Source organism: Lichenostomus cassidix, chromosome 3 (genome assembly GCF_008360975.1).
Source record: "Lichenostomus cassidix isolate B80296 chromosome 3, HeHo_3.0, whole genome shotgun sequence".
In the NCBI taxonomy this organism is placed as follows: Eukaryota; Metazoa; Chordata; class Aves; order Passeriformes; family Meliphagidae; genus Lichenostomus; species Lichenostomus cassidix.
Window position 1 is genome coordinate 88,616,205 of NC_139483.1, and position 27,898 is coordinate 88,644,102.

General features: G+C 37.8%; 1 protein-coding gene across 1 annotated transcript in view; it reads right to left on the minus strand.

Moving 5' to 3' along the window:
• Window positions 1–6,302: 6,302 nt before the first annotated feature.
• Window positions 6,303–27,898, minus strand: part of SACK1B (scaffolding CK1 anchoring protein B) — a 56,478-nt gene continuing 34,882 nt past the window's right edge. Inside the window, exons 3-5 of the mRNA XM_085056627.1 lie at window positions 26,617–26,781; window positions 17,773–17,897; window positions 6,303–15,662 (exon numbers count right to left, since the gene is read on the minus strand). Of these exons, the coding sequence (XP_084912753.1) occupies window positions 13,298–15,662; window positions 17,773–17,897; window positions 26,617–26,781 (2,655 nt within the window). The 3' untranslated portion in view covers window positions 6,303–13,297. The remainder of the gene's footprint in view (window positions 15,663–17,772; window positions 17,898–26,616; window positions 26,782–27,898) is intronic.

Below are 27,898 nucleotides of genomic sequence, written 5' to 3' on the forward strand. Positions count from 1 at the left end.
GGTAATTTAAGATCCCTTACTGTCTAGACAGAAAGGATACGAGACTGCAGCAGTCAGCTGAACCACGGGCACAGGAGAACTATTGCATTTCGTCACTGGCATGATGCAGACAGGTAAATGGAAAAGGATTTGGGGAATTTTTGTTTTTTTCTTTTCTTTTTACAGTGTACTTGCTATGTATAAATAAGAGAAAAAATGGACCAGAAACTAGACTAGGTAAAGTACCTCCAGCATAAGACCCATTTTACTCACATTGATCCGAATTACTAAGCCACAAAAGTCAGCCTTGCTCCTCTCTGACTAGAAAGTCACTGCAGACATGTAAGCTGTCAGCATTACAGTTTTCTGACCACTTCAGCTCTGCTTTAGTCACCCCTCAGGGGTCCAGATCTCACTGGCAAGAGAGACAATCATCTCACCTTTCTCAAATCTCTGCCTTTAAAGTTTCTCAGTTAAGCTTTCCTCCATTTTTGCATTCCAGGTATCTGCTTGGTCCATCTATGCCTGGTCTGTGTGTGCCCCTGGTTGACACGGAAAGTTTGCATGGAGCTGAGGGAGAACCAGTAGCTCCCCTGGATAACCCCTGTAGGAGCACCACTGATGAAGATGAGAAATCAGGTAATAAAACAGGTAAGGACAAAAAAAGAGGTGTCTGTTGATTGAGAAATTAGGTCAATGGAAGAAGGAGTCCAGCCTTTTGGTCTTTCTATCCAGCTCTGCTTCTTTGTTTTAGTTTAGAAGAAACAAAGGATAGAGAAATGGGGTTGCATGATGTGTTAGAAAATCAAATCCTAGCTGGTTACATAAGAAACCTATGTAAGACTTGCTGAATCTTAATCTCCCCCATGCTAGTCCAGTACTTAATTTAAAAATATTGCACATCCTGAAAAACAGGAATTGGGACTGCCCTCTCTTAGGTATAAATCAGCATGGAAATTGCCTCAGTGTTATTTAGATGCAGCAGCTGAGGGCTCATGGGCTCTGGTATTAGCTGGAAGTAATGAATACATTATTGACTGTGGTTTACAGCGAGCAGAATCCATTAATTCATACTACTTTTAATTTATGGTTGGTTTGTAGTGTTTCATCTATACAGGGGATATACATCACGTAGATTAAAAAAACCATACAAAAACAAAACTCTGTCATCAGGTTGCTGTTTTCTGTACCTTTTTTTCTGGTGATGATCCTTTTACATCTGCATCATCACCACACTGAAAGCAAATTAATTGCATGTTTCCTAAGTATCATTTCCTGTAATTGATCAGTAGCTAAAGTAAACCTCATAGAATACTCCATTCTTACCTGAAGATCAGTAAGGAACCATCTGCAAAACCAGGGCTGTTTATTAATATGCACTTTATTCTGGGGCATTTTACTACCTTGTCAGATCAAATAAATCAGTCTTAAGTATTGACCGATTATTTATTTAATGTTATATGTATAAAAATATCACGAGATATAATCAGATATCATATGGAGACTATTATCACACTGATACATTGACTCTGAACCTCAGAAACTGGGGTTGGTTTAAATGCCATTTTTGTCATTTCTACAGTGGTTTTGTCTATACTTTTGCCAGTGCTAAAGATTGGAGATATCTGAGCAGGCTGTGAACTGTGGCACTTCAGATTCTTTAGCAATCTCATTACAGCTGCAAAATTTACTGTAGCTTGTGTATCTCTCTGAAGTATCCTCATGCATTGATGCTGTTGATATGTTGGACCCATAAATGCATGGGTACCAGTGTGAGGAGAGAAGAAATATCTGTCAGGAAACGAGGAAAAACTGAAACTGGGTCCTTTAGCATGATTGTGTCTGTGAAATTTTCATCAGACAAGGAACACCACAGACCAGACCTGCTTGAGACTTCTCAGAAGTGCTTACAGGAATAGCTATTAACTCACTGTACTGACAAGGTCAGATTCCTGCTTCTTATGGTTTTGTGTCACTTTGTGTGACAAATCATACCACTGGTTCCTGCTCTGGCTTCCTTAGCACTTCTCCCTGCCACAACAGTCTGCTTCCACACAAAAAGAGGACATAAAACATACTGATGGGAGAGACTTTTTTGGTTTTTCCTTTCTTGGGATATTCAGGAAGATTGTTTCAGTCTCTTAAACAGCCTCCCTGCCAGCAACAGCAATCTCACTGAAGCCTGGTGTGGTCACTCATCAGCATCAAGAGAAAAGGTTTTGGGACTGAATTTTCTAACTATTTAACCTGACATTGCATGAGTCAGAACAGGACACGGGTCTTCTACCTCTAGGTTTGAGCTTCACTTTCAAAATAAACAAATAAAAATAATTAGAGGGAGGGTAGGGGATACATACAGAGCATTTGGATAGGAGTCCATGCAGCTGCTGGCAAATACTAAAAATGCCAGGTGTGCTATCACCCACAGTGTGTGCTGAGCACCCTGCTGGGACAGGCTCTGCCCCACCTGTGCTGCTCAGCATGGGCAAACTCAGCTCTCTGCTCACTAAAATAACAGAGGGGTCTAGCTTTTGTAATTTTCTGAGATTCATGCTTGAAGACTAAAGGCACACATAAGCATAGTGCTCTGTGTGCAATGCTAGCCTGGATTTTATAAGATTTTTAGTTGCCACCTTGTTTTGTTTGCCACTTCGAAGCACTGCTAATTTAGCTTGCTGCTGGCAGGGAATTAAAATATGCTGATGTATATTTTGGCTGCCTCAGGGAAATGGAGGCAGCCCTCCATTTCTGCCCTATGATTATTTTTTGCATTTAATTAAGAGATTTACAGACACACACCCAAGTATTATGATATAAATGCATAGACCCACATTTCCTCTCAAACTAAAAATATTTCTAAAGAGTTCAAGGGCATAATGTCTCTTGTTTCTCAATAAGAGGAGAAAGTATTCCATTATTTGTGAAGGAACATGCTAAAATATGCTAAATGGTATACTTCTTGACACTTGAGGTAGATCAAATTTGCAAAGTCATGTCTCTTGTGTTTCTGTAATTTTGGAACCCAAGACAGTCATAGAAATTGAGTGAGTTATGTAAAATTCAAAGGAAGAGAATATATTAATTAATAAAATATTTTTGATCTTGGGAAAAATTAAAAGGAAATTAGGACTTTTTACAAAAAAGAAGAAACATACAGTAGTGCTTGCTGAAGGAAATGCAGGTGAAGTAAATGTTTGAATTCAAACTGTCAACTAGCAGCTTCATTTATTATTAATTTCTCACTGTCATGAGATCAACATAGTTAGAAATAATTGATCTGAAAAATAATCCAAACAAATTACTAGCTTGTTGACTGAATAAAATATCCTGTTAACCTAAAGATTATAGACTGCAAATTTTTATCTACTGAGAAAGTAGTATCTTTTGAATTATAGATCATTGTTGAATATACCTGTCTTTAGAGCTGATCAAGATGGAAAACAAGCTCATGTGAGAACGTATGCATGCATATATTACAGACCATCAAAATATTGGCTCTGTAAAAAGTAATAGTCCTCAGGAAAAATAATATATTCTCATATAGATAATACTTTTCTCAGAAGAGTGAAAGAAATAATAATAATGATAAAAGCAGGGCTAAACACAAGTCTGTGAAAAGTGGGCTTGACGAGCAGTGTAAGAGGAGCAACCTGAGCCCACAGGTTTTCAGCAGAGACATAAAACCAATAGATTGCACAGAAGTCATGTTAGAAAAAAAAGTATGAGCAAGTCTGAAATACAAAAGTGTCTTATGGTTTACTCTTATTTTCATGGCTTTTTGTCTCTCTGGCCACATTTGTGGTGTGGGTGGGGAAAAAAAAAAGGGACTAAAATGCTTTAGGCAAAACCTTCATTCTTCTTATAATGTCCTAAACTTCAATGCTTTATTGTTTGAGAAGTTTTATTGCTTTAAGTCTGGACATTGTGTATGAAAAAAATAAGGAAAATCAGTTTAAAAAAAGTTTGTTTGTGGAGCACTCGTTCTTGAAATCTGCAGAGCAAAACAGGCTTTCCTTTCAGAGCTGATATCCTTCCTCCAGTTCTTCTGCTTTTTTTACCCCAAACCCTTGTCCTGATTAGAGAAGAACAGAGGATATGAATCTTGAGGTGTGCATGACATCTTCACAGCACTTCTCTTGCTGTTACCAGTGTGAGAATAAGTATATGGCAACCACCTGTTTCCTTATGGCCTGCATTGATTGCTGTAATGTTTTTGATTAGGGAAACAACCATGAGGAGTTTCTGAGAACATCCTCACTCCAAGGCCTGGCTGCCTCATTCATTTATCCATTTACAGGCTGAGTCTTCTGCATCACTTTGATGTAGGCATACACGGACTTAAGAGTAGAACAGACTTAAGAGCCAACTGCCTTAAGACCCTTAGAACACACTGAGATATTTTTGTTTTCATGAGCAAGTTGAATAGAACAACTGTGAAGACCATGGATAAATGATTCAAAACTGGCCATTGCACACACAGAGTAATGGTTAATCATTTTTGTTGTTTAAGGGTTGTCACTTACTGACATTTATCACAATATAGTGCCCTAAGTACCACTAATCACTACTTCAAGATAAAAATAGCTGAGTGTCATTAATATAGTGTGAAAGTTTGTAATTTTTGAGATACAAAGGGAAAATCCATTCAGTATATACAAATGTGTGCAATTTTACAGGCACTTAATAAAATCACAGAATCAGTTATGTTGGAAAAGACCTCTGAGATCATTGAGTCCAACCTATGGATACAGACTTCAGCAACATTTTAGTCTGGAATGTGCTTGAACTAAACAAGACCCAATTTGCCCACCTGGAAATGGACTCTCCAAGTCACCATATTTTTGGTAAATTCAAGGCAGTGGAACTGAATGGAAGTAAAACAAGGAGACATCATTGTGTGCACTCACAGCTACTCTGGCATGAAAGAGCAGTGATGCCTTGGGCTTCCCATCTGCCAAAAGGGGATGACAGCTCTTACTCAGACACAAGGAATTCTTGGATAATCAGGAAATTCTGCCGTAACTCTAAATATTCTCATTTTCAAATGGTTTCCTCAAGAAGTGGCACATTTTAAGTAATGACTGGCATGCAAGTACTTTCCTGGAAGAAATCCCCAACTCATACATTCATCAGTGTTGTCCTCATTAGGATATAGGTGTACCTTCCTTCTAAATCCAATTGAGATGTCCCAAAAATGAAAAGAGTTTTGGTTTGGTTTTTTGATGTATTTACCTAGTGATGCTGAAATGCTGCACACAGAGTTGCTGGCAGGGTAAGTTTAGGTTTGTCCTAAGTGAGGAAAACATGAAGGAAAAGGAGACGAGGTAGTAATTATTCTGACTTTTGTGTGTGGGAACTGAGGGAAGACTTGAGCGCAATGAACCACGATGAGTTTTATGTAAATTACAATGTAAGTAGAAGCTCCATCCTTCCAAGATGAAGCTTCATTATTACACGTACAGGTATGTGCATGGGTGCCTGCAGACACCACACCACAATCCCAACCACTGAAGTCTTCACATGTGGTAAATGACTAATCACCTCAGTGTTCTGTAACCTTTTATAACTGGAAAGTGCAAACTTCCTCTCTTTCTCTTAATTTCCTTCCTCCATTAAGTCTAAATATAGACCATAAGATGTTCAGGAAGGCTACTATGTTTTAATCTGTTTTTTCACAGGCACTGAGTAAATATTCAGGACTCAAAATCAATTTCTTGTGAGCTATCCCACGGTAGCATGCACTTACGCATAGAGCTGTTTGAATTCTTGCAAGCCATGTAATTGAAATTATTTTTTCAATAGCAAGTACAATGCAACAGGTAGGCAAACAGATTTCTGAAGGAAGTTTCATTTAAATAGGAAAGAGGAAATTAAGGTGGAGATAGGAGGAAACACAAAACACTGTTGAACCTGACACTATTAGCAAGGCAGAATTAACAGGAAGGCAAACAAAGCCAAAATATTAGAGCAAGGAAGTGATCCAAGACTCTGAAAGCAAACATGGTATACTAACACTGTGGATCTTACCCAGCTACATATTTTATCCAACTGACTTTCATCATATTATACCAATATTTTATTTCAGATATTTTATTTTAGTGATGCTGGTTTTGGTCCTTTGTGTTTTGTGGGCTCTTGGTCCCATAGAAGGTTCCAGAATTCTGCAAACAGTGATGCTGCCACGAAGCAGCTTTGAGACCTCAATTTGCAACACTTCACTCAATATTTCTGATGTCAGCATTTTTTAAAAGATGTTCTAAATTTTGAAATGAGAAATGTTAAAAACAGTACGAGCCAGTAAAAAAATGAAGAGAGAAATGAGCTGAGCTTTAAAAGAAACACTTTATTTGGTAAAAAATAAAAGTAATAAATTATTTCAAGGCAAATTTTGGTTTGTATTTATACATACACAGTATATCCATAACATAGCTGCTATGTAATCTAGGAATTCCATTTTAGGAAAAAAGTATATCAAGTTTTAAATGAAACCAGCACAGTCTTTTACATTGGTCAGTATTGAAACCAACTTGATGGAACTCCCTTCCCATGCTACCCACCCCGGAAAGTTACCCAGGAAAATCCATTCTGGGTCTTCTGTGTTTGTAGCATCCCTCATGCTTGTTTTGCATCATCTAGATTGTTGTGTCTCAGCTTTTTAAAATAAAATAGCATTGATTATTATGTTTCCTGCCATGTTGGTGCACTAGCTTTCATTTTCAACTAGTAAAATATTCAACTGGTAAAACATTATGAATATTCACTTGTGATTTCATGTTCTGATTTTGTTTCCTTTGCTGTATGTGGATATTTGCAAATGCTTTTAAGTTTTGTCTCTTTGTTTTTTCAGTAATTCAAATTCACACCCATATCCCCTTTTGAAATCTTATGGATCATCACAGATCCACACACTCTGCTTTAAAGATTGATCTAAACTCTGAAATCAAAATAATATTTTCACACCAGCATATGTGACATTTGAAAGAAACGTATTGGACACGATGTCTAAATGTAGTGTTGCCATGGGTCAAAATTAGAATGACCCAAACAAAACAAGGAAACTATGTAGTTAACAGTTTCCCACAATACATCAGCTAGGATTGCACTGAGATTTTTTATACCAAAATCTAACAAAACATATGCCCGTATAGTAAGCCTGCCATGCTTTATCCTGGGACTGCCTAGTTTAAAAATATTAGCAGGTTTTCAATGCCTCATTGAAATAGTTCTTCAGAGTAATATTCAAGAGCTTGGGAAGCTTTAGGCGATCAGTATGAATTTTGAGCACGTTGGTTGCTAAATGAGGCAAGAACAGACATACAACAGACATGTAAGAGTCCACTGTTTGAATGCTAATTAATTAGTTGCATTAATTTCTCAAACACAACGAAATATTGTCACTGGTGCTCAGTCTTTCAAATATTTCTGCTTCAACTGTCACAAACTCTGTGTGTTCTGGAGAGAAAAGCAGCAATTTTTCTCCCAGCTGTGTTTACATATAGAGGAAACACTATCAAAATAAGCATATACCATGGCCCTTGAATTAGAAATGATTATTTCTCCCTCCAACTATCTTTTGCAGTTACCCACTCGATGTTTAGATTTTTTAACACATATGGTGAAAGAAAGACACACAGATTTCATAGAAACTTCTTCTGTTTCTGGGATGTCAAGTAATTTTTAGCCAACCAGTTTCTGCTCCAGAAATACACAAAGATATTTTGAAAAAACACGCCAAATATATATGTGGGGAAAAAAGGAGAATTATTTATGTCTCAATTCAGGAGAACTACGAGGATATTTTGAGGCTATGCAGGGAGAAAATTAGAAGGGCCAAAGCCCATCTGGAATTTAACCTGGCCACTGCCATAAAAGACAATAAAAAAGCTTTCTATAAACACATCAGCAACAGGAGTGCTGAGGAGAATCTCCACCCTTTCTTGGATGTGGGCGGAAACATAGTCACAAAGGATGAAGAAAATGCTGAGGTACTTAATGCCTTCTTTGTCTCAGTCTTTACTAGCAAAACAAGTTGTTCTCTGGGTACCAGCCTCTTGAGCTGGAAGACAGGGATGGGGAGGAGAATGAAACCCGCATAATCCAAGGGGAAACGGTGAGATACCTGATACACCACCTAAACACACATGCCTATGGCACCACATTGGATCTACCCAAGGAGGGAGCTGAGGGAGCTGGTGGAAGTGCTCACCGAGCCCCTTTCATTTACCAGCAGTCCTGCTTAACTGGGAAGGTCCCAGGTGACTGGAAGTTGGCAAATGTGATGCCAATCTACAAGGGCGAGAGGAGGATGCAGGAAACTACAGGCCTGTCACTCTGACCTCAGTGCCAGGGACACCATTTGCCACAGCATTCTCCTGGAGAAACTGGATGCTCATGGCTTGGATGGGTGCGTTGTTCCTGGGTAAAAACTGGCTGAATGATCTGGTGGTGAATGGAATTAATGTCTGCTGGCAGTCATCACAATGGTGTTCCCTAGGGCTCAGTGTCGGAGTGAGTCCTGCTTAGTATCTTTACTGATGATCAGCATGAGGGGATCAAGTGCACCATCAGTTTGCAAATGACACCAAGTTAGCTGGGACTGTTGATCTGCTGGAGTGTAGGAAGGCTCTGCAGAGGCACATGGACAGGCTGTGTCAGCAGCAGCGTGCCCAGAAGGACCAGGGCTGTGATTGTCCCACTGTGTTTGCACTGGTGAGGCCACACTTGGAGCACTGTGCACAGTTCTGAGCCCCTCACTACTATAAAGACATTGAGGTGCTGGCAAGTGTCTAGAGAAGGGCAACAGAGCTGTGAAGGGTCTGGAGCACAAGTTTTATGACTTAATTAGTCAACATCACAAAAGCAAAAACTGGAACTACTAGCTGTGCTTAATAGAAAAGCAGCCCTGCTCTGAGCTCTCCAAGAGCAAATGCTTTCTTCCATCCTGTTTCTCAGTACAGAAAAGCATTCTCAGAACATGCAACATCTTTAGCATCATGTCAAAATGTGAAAATTGTAAAACTGCAATTCTTAGAGTGGAAAATTCTGAAAGATTTCAGACTCTATATAAAGGCACCCAGATATCTATTTGTAAGCACCTCTCTGAGATAAGGAGTGAAACGGCAAGACAGACTTTTGAGCATTGCAGTCTCCTCTCCTGTCACTGGGGTGCTAATGGAATACCTACTTAGGCAAGTGAAGACAAATTTGGAGGAACATACTTCAATTACCCATGAACTACTGCAGCTTTATGTTGCTCTAACTCTCCTGCCTTAAATGAAAACATACAAAAAACCCTCTAAGTACTGTACTGTGCAATACAACGTTGATATGGGGAATAAATTACACTAAGTATCACAGTAACCTTACTGATCTCTCTGCATTATACAGTTGCAAAGCTATTTGTTGGTTGTACAGCCTGCCCCACATAACGCTACAAATGAAAAAAACATATGTATTTATCATACAGCTTAGTAGAGTCAATTTAAATTTTATTTTTACATTGTTCTGCAACAGATTTTGGTACTTAATTTTTATGTCTTATAAAACGCAACATTTTCTAATACATTTCAGAAAGCTGAAAAATTATCAAACAGTTGTTGTCTCTGAATAGTAATTTTTCACCTATGTGCAAACATCTAGTGCCTGATAAGCTTTTTGTTTCTCTCAAGATTTGTCACAAATACTACTACCCTCATTTTTCAGACAGCTGGAAACTTACTTTTTCTTGATTTATAATCTTTCTTCACATCTAGTCTGTGTTTACTAGCATGAATAAAGAGTGCAGTGCAAGGTCATTAATAAGAGAACAACTAACAATTTTGCAATCTGAGAGGCAGTAGAAGCTGTTTATTATGAGGCTGAAGAGATTAAGCAATTTATTCACTGTATATTATGACTGTATGTAGGGGTAGTTTATTTATGACATGAATTGAATGGACACCGTAAGACGAGCCTGCATCTCCCAGCTGCACTGCCCTCTGCTCCCGAGGATCATGCTCAGCACTGCCTAACTGGCCAGCTTTCACAGAGCTGCCCTCAGAGACGTGACACTGCTATTAGGGTTTTATTTAATGCGGGAATGACACGACATTTCTTTTGTGTTTCACAACTCCCAAGCCATGCGGCCAAATGACCGTCATGCATGGCAACAGCTATTACCTCACAGCCTTACAAAACTGGGAGTGCACTGGGTGTGTGTGGGGTGTAAAACTTGGAACATGCAAAGCACATTTAGGACACACTGAATGAAATGCATCTCCTCAGAAAGGCAGAAACATCAAGACAAGGTGTGGGAAAATGAAGCTCAAAAATACAAACTCCAACTTTTTCCTCCTGAAATCTGCACATCCTTTTTCTTTGCTCATGCAAGTTTTTTTTTTTTTTCTCCCTATCTTTTCCTTTTTATTTTAAGGCCAGCTGGGTTCCCATGGAGACATGAAGCAATTCAGACAGTACTGGGTGAGCATTTTCCCACTAACACAGGTTCTGGAGGGAACAAATGAACACTCAGTCCTTGCAGCACCTGTGGAACCTCTCCAGTGTGCTTCCCAACGTTGAAAGCTGTAGCTGTAGGCAGGGCATCAGGCTGCTCTTCCCATAGTGCCTGGGAGAGCCTTGTCCTCCCCAAGCAGCATGGGGTCTTGTAACATTCCTAAAATAGTGATGTCAGTGTACTCAGTGTCTGATTCTTCTTCCCCTCAGGTCTGAGGAATTCATTTCAATTAATTTCTATTCCTATGTGGGATCTCTGAGATCTCAAAATGAAAAAAAACTAGTTCTACAGAGATTTTTTTTGCATTATCAAGTCTATGAGCAGGCTCTTCACTTAATCTTCTGTGAAGGGAAAAAATACCAGTATATATCTAAAAGCACAGATGACTTGGTAAACTAAAATATGTGCCTTCTCAGGAGCCTCTAATCTACTTTGAAAAATACAGTAAAATATTTCCAAATTGCATCGGTGCAGATTTCCCAAAGTTTATTACCACATGGAAAGCACTGTTGCTGCAAAACTTGCCCCCAGTCCCTTGTTCGCCCTCTCTCATTTCCTTCCCAAATATAGTTCTGCCTACAAGCATATGCCAGAGATCATAGGAGTACGAAGAAAAAGTAACAATCTTCCCAAAACTACCCCCACCATATTTAGCACCACCTGCACTGCAATTCAGGTACTGTCCTTGACAACTGTCAATCTGGTTAAAACTTATTGTTTTAAAAAGCACAGTATGGCATTGCAGTTGGCTGCGTAGCTGTGGAAATACATGGTGCCTATGCTGAAAATGTGCCTGGAGTACTAAGACTCCCCTTGTCTTGGGCCTGAACATGTTACCTCTGTTGGGGCAGATTATATAAGTATAAATGTTTGTTTGGGAAAAATACGAACTATGGTATTTCATCAAGGAATGAATAAAGTTACCAGTGTTCATAAAGAAATTTATAAAATCTTTTGTGATCACAGTTAATGGAGAGACCTAAACTTTGAGCAGAGGCTTGAGATGCGAACCACATCAGTCTCATAAATAATTATATCCCCACAATGAAACAGTTACTGCTATGATGCATGAGACTGATCACGTTGCCTGAGAAAGAGCTTGAATAAAAAGCTGACACTGCTATGTTGAAATCACTGACAGTAACTGCGGTGACTGCACAGGAACCAGAGCAGATTCTCAGTAAGAAGCAGATTTCCAAACAAAATCTATTCCCAGGGCCACAGGTACATAAGATAAATGAACTCCATCCAACTGGTACATGAAATGCCTTTTTGGTATTTCTTTCTAAAGAATGATGCCAAGACCTTCATTGTGGACTCCTCCACAGGACACTGTGGGATCTTTCAGATCTAAGAGTGAAGTTGTCTCCTAAAACACTCTTCTGAAACACAAAGACCCTATATAACAATTCTAAGCTTTCAGCAGTGAAATTTCAAAAAAATCTGAATTTGGAACAAAACTGTCACAGAATATCTTGATGCTAAATGGTAATGGAGTCCTTCTAAGACACAAACTCCACACCCAGGACAGGGTAAACTAGTTGGATGTTCTGGCTGCACACTGCAGATGAGAAGTGGATGTCATGCTGCTGCTCAAACATATCACCACACCTGTGTTTTTGTAAGCACTAACCTGTAGCCACCTATTATTGAGAAATTTTTTATGATATAGAGGCTCAGATAAACCAAACGTGTCCCTTAGACTGCAGTTAGGTGCCTCAATACCTTCACTGAAGTTCAATACTTTCTACTATCACCCTTCCCTGATACTTATTTTGGCTTAGGAAAGGTGCCTTATTCTTTGATGTGGTGACTTTTATGAATCTCACTTTTAGCTGGATAATTTCCTGTGGGCTTGTAATAGTCACCCTGACGTAAGGGCCATTAAAGCCATAGCTGCAAATAAATCTGGCAACATTTAAAACAGGCTACTGCATGTGAAACTCAAAAACTTACCTGAGAAATGGAAGTCCACAGAATTTTTTTTAAACACTAAATAGAAAAATGTAATAAAAAAGCTTTTTTAAAGAAGACATTACAGAATACTGGCATGCTATACAAATGTAATTAGCCCATTGAAATTTAAAGTAGTTGTAGGTTATGTTCAAGGCACCTTTTTTATAAATATTTTTTTTTATGTTCATTCTACATTCACACTAGTTTAACTGTGTAAACAAGTCTGTGAAAACTCAGATTAAGGTCACTTTCAAATCTGTATGCCAAACACTTCAAAAAATATCATATTACACAGAAAATTCAATAAAGTAAGATAGATCCATCTGCTGCCCAAACAGTTCAATAGATGCTATGGGGTAAATTATTAACAAGATGAAACCTAAAAGACGTTCTCAAAAATTACAGATAAGTAACATGCAATGCACTGACATTTGTGTTTATCATTTGAAAGTGTACATAAATGCTGAAAAAATACAACTCACTATTCCTAGTGCTATCCTATTTTTAAAGGGCATATCTTTGGATACAGTATTATTTGAAGTTTAGAAACATCTCCCATCTTTTTTACCCCACAATTATTAATCTTACAATATGCTAGAATGTATTTTCTTCACAAGGAAGATGTATAAAATTAATCTTACAATATCAACACTATAAACAACTTCCTTGAGACATCTTCTGGACATAGGATTCCTGTAAAGATTTAAGTATAACAATTGAATAATAATTATTTTTAAAAAATATGTACATTCATTCCAATGTCCTAGACCCAAGAAGAAATCCAAGTAAGCTCTACAAAAGTTTTTGTCCAGTTAAGATTACATCCAGCTTTGCTAGTCTTGCTGTATTTCCATATAATCAATGAAAATTTTATTTATTTTTGTGTAGGAAGTTCCCAAACTTTTGCATAAATCCTCTCAGCTTATTTTCATTAGGCTGCAAAGGGTGGTAAGCAGTTGAGTTGTAGGCGACCATGTGATTACCCCTGCTGTAATTATTCCCTAAGGTCTTGCTTTTGATATCTGATAGATGTGAACTGCTGTTGGCTGCATTTCCTGCAGGTTGGCTGGCATTTTCCATCTTACAGAATGGCTCAAAGCGACTATACACACGCCTTTCACTCAAACGAGATCTCAGCTCCTCTTGGTGTTTTGAGCCTGCCAGCTGCGGTGTCATTGAACTTGCTCTTTGAAGAGCAGAAACAGGAGCACTTTCAGAAGTAGTGTTTGTGGAGATTTCCTTCACATCTTGATACTGAATCTGTTCTGTATTAAATCTTGGGGTAGATGCATCTCCTGCAGTTTCTATGAACTTACTTTCAAGGGGGCACAAGAGAGGACATTTTTTATTGCTTTCATCAGATGGAGGTTTTGGAGATTTTGGAGACTTTGGTGACTTTGGAGACTTTGGAGACTTTGTTGGATTCCCAGTGACATCTTCTTTACTTCTGTTCAAGCTACCTTGAGAATCTGATGATGAATTTCTTTTTCTCCTTGGGGAAGAATCTGTCTTATTTTCAGAAATCTTTGGTTTTTGATTCTCATCTTCAGAAACCAACGTGTCAGAACTACTACACATTCTGTAAAAGGCAGGACCTTTGCTTTTTGACAAGTTTTCCTTCTTGTCTGGTGTGAGATTGAGAAGTGACCGCAATTTCTGGGATCCTTTCTTCAGAAAACTTGGGGAACTTTTACTTTCTTTCTTTGATGTGCAATCCTTACTGCACTCCTCCTTGCTAGCTTCAGTGAGAGCCGCCATGGAGATTGCCTTGCTAGCAGTCGGGCTCTTTAGCTCTCCTTTCAGGTCCTTTTCCTCCTGTGGCAAGTGGTTGGCCACACTGTGCAAACTTTTAGCAGTCTTCAGCATATCTTCTGGAAGTTTTGGACTCACTGGCTGCTTAAGTCTGTGCCTAGTCAATGTGCTGTAAACATAATTGGATGCGTGCTTGTTGGCACCAGGATCCAATATGGACTTTGAATTAAACATGGGAAAACTTCTCCTTTTGAGCATATTTTCATTTTGAAGGTTCTTCAAATTTTCTGCATGTTTGTCTGTACACAGTGCTGTGTACAAATACAGTGATGAGTCACCAGCTGCATTTGAATTCACACTAGGTTTCGTGTTGTCTGCAGTATGAATTCTGTGGGGTTTTGGTGCATCTGATTTAAGAGGAAAGTTTGTGCTAAGCTCCTCTGAAATATTATCTGTTCCATTTTCCACACTTGGAGCATGGTTAGATGTCCCTTTAGGTGTTGCACTTCCTTCTGACCCAATTATAGTTGAATTTGAAGAACTTGCACAGCTGCTTACTTCCTGCTGTTCAGGTAAAGTTGGCTGAAACACCAATGATGATCGCAAGCGAGAATGAGAATACAGCGCATGAGCCTTAATATTTTCAGCTGTGTCATAGCCATCATACCTGTCACCCAAGGCTGACCCATTTGACTCTACTGGATAATCCGACTGATCGTTCAAATAAGACTTTATTCGCCAGTTACGCAGGAATGATTTCGTTGTGTGCTCAAGGGTTGGCATCCTCTGCTGCAGATGGCGGATATGATTATCTGTCCCATTAAAAGACCTCCGTACAATTGAATTTCTCTCTGCAAGATTTACCTTCGGTCGTGAGAACTGATCAGCAAAACTTTGCTGGGGCATATTGTAGTTATTTGCATATCCTCCTCGTAACGAAGACACAATACTAAGGCTATCGGATGGCATTTTCCAAGTATTTGATAGATTGTTGGCTCTGTTAATAGCTCTGTTGAGCAACAGGTAAGGTGTCCTTTCTGGCTTCTCCCCAGCGTAACTATGTCTCTTCCAGTGCTCATTTTTTTCACTAGGTTGATACTGATGGATTGGATTTTGAACATTAAAACCTGGATTAAATGGTTGTTTATTATAGGCTTGATTTCTCAAGCCATATTTATCTATTTCATTTACCGCATATCTTCCACGAGCTTTCCAAACAGGTTCTATATTGAGAACCTTGTCTTGCCTACCAAAAAGATTTCTTTGGCTGGAAACTGAAGCTAACGAAGACACTGAGTGTTGGTATGTATCATTTTCCCAGAGTGTCTTGCGACTGTTTACCCGCACTAGTTCTGGGGCAAATGAGCTAGGAACAGAAGAACGGGCATACAGAGTCCTGAACTCTTCATCAAAGGATTCAACAAGCTGTCCTGTGATAACTTGAACCATACTGAGGTTGGTTTTTTCAAATGACCACATAAAGCTGAAAGAAGAACAAATGACCATTAGATACAGTTCTTTTGAGCTAAAGTATTACGCTAGTCCATCTTGATAAGAAAGCTTTCAGGCAAAACTTGGGTTTGTAAAAACACTTTCTAAATAAATACGTTGTGGGCATGATTCATGTAATTTGGACTCAGAAGGTCTAATCTAATACCAGTTAAATTTAGCTGGAGATGTTTCAATTATTTCAGTGGGAGCAGGAATGAGTCTATAACTACCCTTATAACCGCCCTTATAAAAAGTATTCTAAAAAACTATTCACAAATGTAGAACAGTAAAGTACAAATACCTAATGGAACAAAATCACCGCTACAAAGATTATGACAGGACTAACTATGCCCACTGTACTTACTCTTCAGTCAGAGAATGCTATGCTGTGATTATGTTGTGAAAAAAATACATTTGAAATAACATGCAGGACTGCTTCATCAATCTTGAATGTACTTAATTCTAAACATTTTCAAAAAGATGCAGCTCAGAATTTTAAAAAAGTTTACAGTTTCTACTATGCCCACTGGATCAGATATGACAATTTTTTTAAATTGCAATGATAATGCTTTGATGAAGAAAATTTTTCTCTTTTCTGCTCTGAAAGACTGAACACATGCTCAAAGCTAAGTAGCTGCACTTATTTTCAGCTACAAAATGACATTAAATTAACATGTACATTAAGGATGCTGCAACAAAACTAATATCATGGCGTGTAAAGTATACAATCTGTACATGACAACAACGAAAAACTATTTTGAAATCCTATTTTCATGAAAAAGTAAAAAAATTAAACCAATTAATTAATTTTATTTGTATTTTTCTTCTAGATGTTAGAAAATAGGTTTGTTTTGTTCACAAAAATGGCTTGCCAAATAGGGTTTTTTTTGCTGTTATTGCATTTTTCAGGAAGTTACAGTGTATCGAGATTAAATCAAAGTGGGCTGTGCAAGTTTTTTTTCTATTAATTCTCACAATTAATAACATATAATATTTGAAATAAACCCTGAACTTTAAATTGAGTTCAGTGACAGAGTTCAGAAAGACTTGTCTTTCCTGTTACAAATCACTAGATTCTTCTACAAAGAAAGCCTAATTTCCACAGAAATTGATGATTCTAGCCCCTGTGGCGCAAGGTGTTCAAACAGTGTTGTTTTTCAAAATGGAATGAGAAAACCTATCACATTCTCACAAACCATAACACTGTGTGTAGATGTCAAAGCATGCAGGGCTCTCCCTGCAGGCTCTTACCCTGATTCATTTAAGAACTCATCACTTACCTCACTACCATTTATACATGTCAGTCTGAATTTGGGGCTGGCTGAGTCTTGGAAGAAATAAAAAGTCAGATTTTCAAAAGCTTACAGTGGTGGAAATTTATGAAAGGCAGTGGCTGTGGCACCCAGGCACTATGCTGGCAGAAATTAGCTCAGTAGTAGGGGTAAAGGAGAAAAGTGCAGCATGAAAAGAAGGAAAATATTTAATAATGTGTGAGTTAAGACCATCTCTGCTTTAACTTAGGTTTTTTCCAGCTCTGTAAGGCTGTAAGTTCTTCCAGCCTATAATTTCAACAAATACACTGGAAATATAAAGTATAGTAGAATAAAGAAACTTAGCCAACACAGAGAGAGACTTAATTTGGGCAATTCTGAATTTGACTATCATATACTAGAGAGCCACAGAATCAGTTTCTAATATTAGCTTTAGAAGATTATTACATGAGGAACTATCCAAGACAGCTTATGAAATAATTTTGACAACCTCTTCTGGAGTGAATGTTAAACAAGAATAATTCAGACAATATCAGACAAACCAGGATTTTCCTCTTTTTATCAACTCTCCAGCTGTAGCAAAATGCAAATCCTTTATTTCTTATTTGTGAAAAATGAACAGAGGATCTCTTAGGCCAGTTAGCAGTAAGTATCTATTTACTGGTTATTAAGTATCTATTTACGAAAACTGGTTAAGTTATAGAAAAGATTATCAAATTTACTCATGCACTTCCCTGGAAGAATTTTCACAAATAGAAAACCCCCAAATTTGCTACAGCGGCAGTACTGAGATGACAGGTTTGCTACAGACACTTCAATGACTCATCTTACCTGTAAGAACCATATATGACTTTCTTACAGTCAACAAGAATAAATTTTTGTTCCATTTTTCCATGGAATTTTGCTCCCGTTTTAGAATAGTAATCTTGTCCTTTCACTGTCCGCACCCTCATATTCTGAAAAAGACAATCAAAATACTTTACTTTACTGTAGTCCATGTTTAGCATCGAGAGGGATAAAATTCAGAGAAACAGTAGGAGAAAAATTACATTATTGCATATTAATAAGTTCTGCAGGGAATGAAACGCTGATCAAACTTGCCACCTAGGGACATAAAATGGCCAGTTACTGTTTTGTCTTCAAGGCTGATGAGATTCCCTAGGCCACAGAAAATGTAATTCCGCTTTTCCATAGCCACCACTTCAGAAATGAGGTTCTGGAACAAGATGTCTTCAACAAGGGAAAGAGGTTTTGTACTATAAAAAGAAATTTTTTCCATCATCTGATGCACAATTTTGTAAGATTTCCAAGTATCACAGCTAATCACAGAGAGCACTTAAAAGAGCCAGGATCACTTTTATTTTAATTGAACAAGGCTGCTGCATCTACAAATACATACACCCTACTCTGAGATGATCCACTGAATGATACCACTTGGTGCCAGTTTTACCATCAGTAGGATTTTTGTATCAGCTTTGCACCACGGGATCAACCACATGTTTAAATTCAGAGACTCTAACAAAACATGCATAGGCAGCTTAAACTCAATGGAGCAATTAATTTTGAATTCTATTAAGCTTTATGTTTTATTCATGTAAACTCAGTAAATGGCATTTAGGAAGTTTTCCATGCTGGATCTCAAAAATGTAGTCAATTTATATTCCAGACTACTGATGAAACTGATTCAGCTGAGTCAGCGTCTTGTATTTTTTTTTTCTCTTTCTACTGTCACTTGTTTACTAAGCTCATAGAAATAAAAAAATTGAAAGAAGTTGTTACAATACCTTATGGACTGCAGTAAAAATAATTTTCCAAAAGTTCTTATGGGGATGTAGGAAAGAAAGCACATTTAATAGAAATTATTACATAAAATATGTTTACTTATAGAAAAACTAAAATTTTTATTCAATGTAAACCAACCTACGGGCATCTACCTCATGTAATATAGCCATGAATGATCACAATATTCGCTGTGGTTTCTAGCCTTGAAATAGTTTTCCAGCAACTCTAATTTCTGGTAATTTACAAGTATTCCAGGAGGAGTGCAATCCATAATTTAGCATTGGCAGTAAAAACAAGAATCTACATGATCATTACATACTCTGCACATATGGAAATGGTGGAATGTAAGGCCCGTGAAAAGAGAGGAATGCCTTGCTTCACAGGACTGCTACAAGGACAGGTTGCAAATCATGGCAGATGTGCTCTGTAAAGGTCAGGTATAGGTGGAAGGGCTGTTCATGAAGCAAATGGAAAAGACTGTGAACATGGTAAATTCAGCAAAACCAGGAGGATGAAATAAACAGAAAAGGATGGGATGGGATGGGATGGGATGGGATGGGATGGGATGGGATGGGATGGGATGGGATGGGATGGGATGGGACGGGACAGGATAGGACTATTTAAGATGGAAAGAATGTATGAAGATCATCTAGTCCAGCTACCTGACAAGTTCAGGACTGACTAAAAGGAAATTATTAAGAGCATTTTCCAAATGTCTCTTAAACACTGACAGACTTGGGGCATCGACCACTTCCCTAGGAAGCCTGTTCCAGTGTTTGACAACTCCCTCAGTAAAGAAAGGCTTCCTGGTGTCCAGTCTAAACCTCCTGTGGCGCAGCTTGGAAACATTCCCAGGCATCCTGTCACTGGATACCATGGGGAAGAGAACAGCATCTTCTTCATTTCTCATCCTCAGGAAGCTGTAGAGATGTTTAAACTCACAAATTTATTTAAAATTCCAGTCTATAAAGTATGACTGAGTTTGCAATACAGTGACATAAGCCTTCATTATCTATGGGAGCACTTCCACATTTACCTGAAACATATGAAATTCTAGAAGATAGAGGTTGTAATACTTTTAAAGATAACGTCTACTACAATCCCATGAACTTTATCTTTCCAAACAGAAAATTCAAAAAATTAGGAGAAAATATCCATGAAATGAAAGCACATACCCAAAAACCACATGCTTTCTAAATCAGTGTACATTTCAGTGTTGGTATCTTAAAACTTTTATGAAGTGAAAAATCAAACCACAGAAGCAAGAGTTATACTTAAAAGATGCTGAGTTGGCAAAACATGTTTTAACTCAAGCTATCCAAGTTCTTTAAATTTCTTTCACCATTAGGTAAGTTTTTAATTAGCATTTTTGTCAAGCTGTGTTTGAACACAAATTCGACTCAGTTAAAATGTACAAGACAGCATTTAAGAATCACTTTTGTTTGTGAGCTAAATGCCACAGTTAAGCAAAGTCTAGCAAATGTGCTAAAAACATAAAACATAAAGTTTATCTCTTAATTAGATAAATAAAAGAAGCATTGCCTAAAAGTTCTGTAAAATTTTAAAAGTGAAAATACAGGTGGATGCTTAGGTCTATTTTCAGAAACAGCAACAAAAGAATTAATAACAATCCAATCTGCATTACTGAATGCCAAGTTAACATAAATTTGCATCTCTAACTGCTGATCACTTTTGCCAACCTAAAATTCTGTCTTTAAGTTTTCTGCATTCCAATTAGAAGTTTTCTTATCGATGAAAGTCAATTTCCGACCTTTCCCAAAGTGATTTTGTTGAACTTTGAACTAGCTCACTGAAGAAAATAATTTTTTCTCCAACAGTTATTCAAGCTTTAACTAATTATATAAAAAGCTTTTATTTGCAAGATAAACACTATGGTATTTCCTGAAATAGAAGAAAAGAAAATAATGGAATTTACCCATTCTAAAGATAACCAAAATAGTAACTCCTTATTTTAAATAGAATTTTGTTCATTAGTAATGAAATTTGCATTTACTTTGATGACTGATCTACCCAGTTCTATATATCACAAAATTATATGTGTATTTCAGATTTATTTTTAATTATATTTAATCATATTTATGTCATTATAATTTGAAAAAGGTAACTTGAGAGCAGCTTATACATTTTCAAGTAACCATAACAAGTAATGCTGGCCTAAAGATATGCCAGTTGAACACATCAAATCTTACTGAGATAAGGTCTGATCAGTATTGGACAGGATATCACTTGGGAATCAATGCTGGAGGCACAACCAAGGCTAATGGCTTGCAAATTACCATACTGTACACAAAGAAAAAGCTTTGCCTTAGGTACCCATACATTGAAATATAACTTTAAGTAGGCATATGTAAAAAAGGAATAAAATTATTTACATTAAATTGCTAGGGATTTTTTTAAGAAATTGTAGTCACGGCTCCCTCTGTTCTCCTTTTTGTTTTCCTTCTCTTCAGTATTTTTCCTCCTGCAGCTTTTCCATCCTGACTCCTTGATCCTGCACTCTTTCCTTCCCTTGGTAGGTCATCCCTTACCAGATGGGAACATGACATGTGCCAGAGATCACACTCACCTTTCTCACATAACACTTCCTTTTCCTGCACAGTTCATCCAGCACTCTTAACCAGCTTCAAATCCTCTAATTAAGGTGCCAGAAATGCACACTCTTAATAATCCCCCAAAATACTAACCATATTTGAGGATATTATAGTAACAATGCATTCCACTTGGGATTAGAAGCAATAAACATATACAGGCCCCATTTGGTATGAAATCCTGGGCTCCTGCTTTGTTTCATCCTCAGGCTCTAGGACTCTCCTACTAACAGCAGTGTGCCACTCACCACTGCATCACTGTGGGTAAAGCAATCATTCATTTATGAATGGAGGGTTCTGAAGCCAAGCAGAGGATATTCTCTCTTGTCCAAGAGGAGTTTGTAGAACACTCAGGCACATTTAAAACATCCAGTGGCTGCATATTAAGGACAGCCATCAGGGCTATCCAGTTAAATGACACCCAGTGATGAACAGGAAACAAGCTCTAACCTCTTTTTATGTACAGCTGTACACTTTCATTCCAGAGAGAGCCACATAACCATGATTTAAAATTCTGAAGTGTAATTCACCACTACACATTTATTTTCATTAGTAAAAACACTCCAATATGATAGGTAAGTACAGTGAGTATATCAGTCTTAAACATTTCATTTCAGCATTTTACTCACCCTGTACTTGCGGTCAAGAATACGCACAAAGAAATAAATTGATGTCTACCTAATATTTAGACCACAGTATAAAGGAAAAATAGTCCCATTTCTCATATTGTTCCTCATTAGTAATACTATTTTTTATCCTGGGCCTCTCTTCTCTAGTAAGATAAAATAGGTCATAGAATATCAGATTGGAAAGGACCTCGAGGATCATCTGATCCAATCTTTCTTTGCAAAAGCAGTCTGGTCAAGATGCCCCAGCACCTGTCCACTTGAATCTTAAAAGTGTCCAGTGTTGAGGAATTCACTACTACTCAGGGTAAATTATTTCAATGGCTGATTGTTCTCATTTTGACAAAATTTCCTCTTGGAATCTCTCCAGGAGTAACTTGTTCCCAATACCTTTTGTCCTTTCCATGTGACTCATTGTAAAAAAGGAGTCTCCATCCTCTTTGTAGCCTCCTTTTCCATACTAGAACACAGTGATAAGGTCTCTCCTTCTCTTCTCAAAGCTGAAAACCCCTCAATTTTCTCCGCCCTTCCTCATTTGGCAGCTTCCCAGTCCTTGGATCACCTTTGTGGCCCTTCTCTGGACCCTCTCCAGCCTGTCCACATCTTTTTTGTATAATGGGGATCAAAATCGAACACACCATTCCACATGTGGCCTGACAAGTGCTCAGCAGAGTGGGGTAATGACTTCCTTCTCTCTGCGGGTGATGGCCTTGCTGATGCAGCCCAGCACCCTGCTGGCATTCCTTGCAGGAGCAGCACACTGCTTGCTCACACTGAGCTTGTTACCCACAGAACCTTAGATCCCTCTCCACAGAGCTGCTGCCCAGCTGGCTACATCCCAGCCTGTGCTGCATTCCTGGATTATGCTTTTCCAGGTGCAAGACTTTACCTTCATCCTTGCTGAAATTCATAAGGGTCTTGGTAGCCCACTCTTACAGCTAATCCAGGTCCACCTGCAGGATGGGTCTCCCTTCCAAAGTGTACTCTTACCCACTCAGTTTGTATTACCAGCAAACTCTGTCAGGCTACCCTTGATCCCATTGTCCAGATCACTTAGGAGGATATTAAATAGCATTGTGCCCAGTACTGATCCCTGGATGACTCTACTTGTGACAGATTACCAGTTTAAAAAAGTAACTATTGACCATATGTGTGTCATACAAATGCTATGTAGTTTTCCAGTTGGCTTCTATTCTGACTTCAAATCTGATTCAATGACCACTCAAGACTTGACTGGAGTCTGGTCCTTATCATAGAAGTTTGCTCACAGATACAACATAATGATGTGTATGGCTATTCAATAACCAAATTTGCCTTAGATGTGGAAATACTGGAAAACTTTTGATGATTTTGGTAACACGGGTGAGAAAAAACAGACTGCAAGCAGGTCACAAGAGCAGCTCCTACTATGCATTTAAACATGCATATCTGGGAGTAGACTTCATGGAAGGGAAGTAAATTCAATTCATTAGATGTTCTATTTTCTATTTTCTATTAAAAATACTGGAAGGATTATCAGATAATAACAGTTCCTGCCAAATTGCTTTCAATACCCTCCTGTAGCAAAATGATTCTTCATTATTAACAGAGGAGTAAAAACAAGGTTTCTCCAGAACATAGAACCTCCATCACATCTCACCTCATATCAAATAAAACTCAAAGATCTGTGTCAGATCTTTGTCAGGAGCTTTGTTGAATTGGTTGGGCATTCAATAACATTGCCTACAACGTCAGTTTTTCATTTCTAATCCAAAATGCATTGAGCATTCTGGTGGCTCTAGGGATTGTTGTCTTGCTGCTGCATTCTGCAGGGCAAATCTGTTTCACAGTTTGCTGAAGCACCTGTCAGTAGCAGGAAAAAATGTAAAAAAATTTACCTATTAGTTGCTGAAAAATCACCTTAAAAAAAAAAAAGTTTGAATGTGTAACAACTCTATCTTTCTATGCAAAGGAATTGCTGACCAAAAAAGCCAGACCAGTGACAAAGTTAATCAAAAGAGGCTTAGGTGGAGAAGAGAAAAAAAAGCCAAAATAAACACATTAATTATTGAGGACAAATGTAGCACAGACAGAAAACTAATGAAACTCTAAAAGAGAAATGGGAAAGTATAGGAAAGGAATTATTTCGTTTTCACTGATGGATGTGATGTCAAGATGAACATTAACTAAAAAAAACCCACATGAAAAGATGCTGTAGGAAAGAGTAAAAATAGTCCTAGTAACCCCCTGATTTCATAGTTTCCATTACAGAATTCACAAAATATTGACAGAATATAAGGTCCATCCATTTCTTCAGTTACCTGTTTCAATAAAGGGGGAAGCATGCCCTGATTTAGAGTCAGACTACAGATGAGAAAACTGTCTGCACATTTAATGAATATGTATGAACAAAATCCTCTTTTTTTTCCCCTACAGAAGACTACTTAGTTGTAAATCTGAATTTAAAAATACAGTTTCATTCATCACTGCATCCCGTTATTTTTTCGAAGGGAATCGAATCAGTAAAAGAGACAGAGGTGTTGAGTCTGAAAAGCTTTTACAGAAAACTCATCATGAATGTATGGCCTAAGAAGCATCAGTCATACTCCAACAAGACTGAACCAAATCATGCCAGAGAATAACAAGACCAGTTCTGCTGGTGCTACATCTTCAGGAAAAGAAACAGACCCACACAACTCTGTTATCTTCTTGCCTTTGCTGAACAGAAGGGCAAGACCAGAAGCCAAAAGTACAAAAAGTAGAAGATGTTTATTTTTTTTCTGAACCTTGAGGGATGGGAAAAAGTGAAAGGGAGAAAGCAACTTCAAAATACTGGCTGTTCTTTCACAGTCACCTGCATTTCCCTTTTATTCTCTAAAAAGGCACAGGAGTTACTACAGGAGTAGTAAACTGAGGCTCTCAGAGCAACAGTCACTGGGAGTAGCCCTTGGATGAGAAGACCATTAATTTAAACAACTTTATTACAAGCCAAACTGAAAACTCAGCACACAACAGGATTACTGCTTAGCTCTTTGGCATATATTTTTTTTACTTTCTGATGAAACTCAAAGAAGTATTTTAAGTTAACCTTGCAGAGTAAAGATGTATTATATTTCTCCCACCAAAAACCAGGAACATATTAAACACAATGTCACTGAAGAGGCCAAGTCTAAACCTCTCCAATCCACACTAATCCATACAAAATCTACTCTAATCTATGTATATTAATTCTTTCAACCACAGTATAAATACCTACAGGTCTATAAAACTGCATTAAAAAGACAACCTTGAATCCACTCAAAAGAAGGTAAGCTTTTGAAACAGCTGTGAATACATATTGCATGGAATTAATTTGAAAATGCATACAGCATTTCTGAGATTATTATTTGAAATGCATGGTCCTAATATCTTTTATTTTGGAAGGACAAAATTCATTCCATATAGAATAGAAATAGACCATTTTTTTGGAATCTCTATGGCATAATTAACCCAAGTAATGAGCAAATGGTGGTATCTCAAGTTCTGGAGTACAGAAATATTGCCAAATTATGACTTCATCAAGGTAATCACTACCAGTGTTTATAGAACCACGCCATGGTTTTGGTGCTTTTTTCCATAAATTCCCACAGGTCTGTATATTAGGCCACTAGAGAGCAATCCCACACACACTCATACACAAGAAACAGGCATGGAAAGTGGAATGGGAATACTTCTAAGGACTGAAGTCAACACTCCAGAGTAAAAATGGGTGTAAAATAGAGTTTATTCCAAACGTCCACCAAAAAGTCCTCTTTATCCTCCCAAATACACCGTATCTGTATCTGATTCTTTGACTGGGTTCTTAAAATAGGTGCTGCCAAGAAGAGCTTTTATAATATTTTTATTTGTCATGAACACAGCTTAACTAGTTACAGAGGCAAGGAGTTTCAAATAGAACTATGAGCCAAGGCAGTGCTGAGAACTTTGCAAAGAGACTCTGACAACATCCTTGGAACTTCTTTAGTACTATCAACAGTAGAGTAAATCTAGAAGTATTTATGAAGCATTTACGTCAGTTCAGTGCAGCTTGTGGTTTATATTCTAATCCTCGATAAACATTAGGGCAGCGCAGAACATCATGTGAAAAAGTAAATGGTAGTCATCTTGTTATCTCTTTTACATGACAAAATTACATACTTAATGTCTAAAAGTAATACTCCCTAGGACATAAAGCACACACATTATAATATGGATTTCCAGAAAAACACTAATAAAATAGCATCTTGTGCATCTTAAAGTATTTTAATGCATAACCTTAAAAAAGAATATCATAACATGAAGTACACAACTTATTAATTTATCTAAGTTTTATGACTTTATTTGCAGGCAACTATAAGAGAAAGAGAGAAAAACAGCTTAGTTTTTCAAATATGCAGTATTCCTAAATACACAATAATGGAAAATTATTTTATAAATAATATATTAAAATTATGTAACTATCAAATACGCATTTTGACATTTGAAAAAGATGCTTTAAAAAAATCTGTAGGGAAAGGTCTGCTGAGAGCTTAACTATTTACACTTGATCGTTAATTTGAAAAAATTAGTATTTGATAGTCACTTTTTCAATAATTGTCACTTTTCGGAGGGCTGTGGAGTAAGTAGTGAATGTTCATGCAAAGGAAGACAGGATGCCTTACCCTGAGCCTCTGAACTTGACAGCCTTGTTTCTCTGTCATCTTCAGAAAGTGACTGAAGTTTGACTCATCAAGCAGGATATATACCGCGATCCCTCTAGTAGATGCCTCCACGATTTCTCTAAAAATATCCACATCTGTAAACATATCCATAACAATGGCAATGACCTGAATCAAACAGAAAAGACACAAATTATTGTATTGTATAAACTCATATATAGAACTCTTCACTGAAGCCTGCACAGAGCAGCTACTACACTAATATTTTTTATGCATTAAAAAGTTCTATTTTCCATGCTGTTCCACTTGACCTGGAAGGCTTTTGAAGACCACTGGATCTTCTTTTTGAGAAATCAAGTGATTGCCTGTATGACATTTGTCACAAGTACCAAAGTCTGGCAAATGTTGTGTTGCGGGTTGTCATGGTTTTGTCTGGAATTGAGTTTTGTTCCTAGTAGATGGTACTGTGCTGTGGTTTGGATTTAGTGTAAGAATAATGTTAATAACCGAGTTGCTGTTGCTAAGTAGTGGTTACCCCAAGAGAAGGACTTTTCAGTGTTCCATGCTCTGCCAGCAAGCAGGTGCACAGGAAGATGGGAGGGAGCACAGTCAGCACAGGTGACCCAAACTGGCCAAAGGGATATTCCATACTGCAGAGTGTCATGGTCAGTGTATAAACTGAGGGGAGCTGGCCAGAAGGGGCCAACTGCTGCTCAGGGACTGTCTGGGCATTGGCCAGTGAGCAGTGAGCAATTGTAATATGCATCACTTGTTTTCTTGTGTTTTACTTCTCTCTTTCTCTCTCCTTTTACTTACAGTTATTGTCACAATTATCAATAGTATCTGTATATTATTATTATATTTTACTTTGCTCCAACTATTCTTGTCTCAACACACAAGCATTTACTTCTTTCCAATTGTATCCTCCATCCCACTGAGGGAGGGGGTGAGTGAGCAAGCAGCTGTGTGGAACTTGGTTGCTGTCTGGGGTTAAACCATGGCATGGGCATGTGTAGTGATTGGTTTTATGAGGAAAAGGAAATCCAGTAAAAGAGAAAGGGAGGGAAAAAAAGCCATACAAATACAGTGGGAAGAAACCATCAAAATGGAACTACAGTATGCATAAAATAAATTCAGATAAAGCTTTTGTACAAAGGTCTTCTTAACCTTTCATAATTTTCTCTAAAGCTAATGGCTCAAGAGCTTGAAGAAGTCAATACGCAGACACTGAAGAGCTGGAGGCATTCTTACTGGGACAAAACTTCCTTGGCTCAAGAAGATCAGA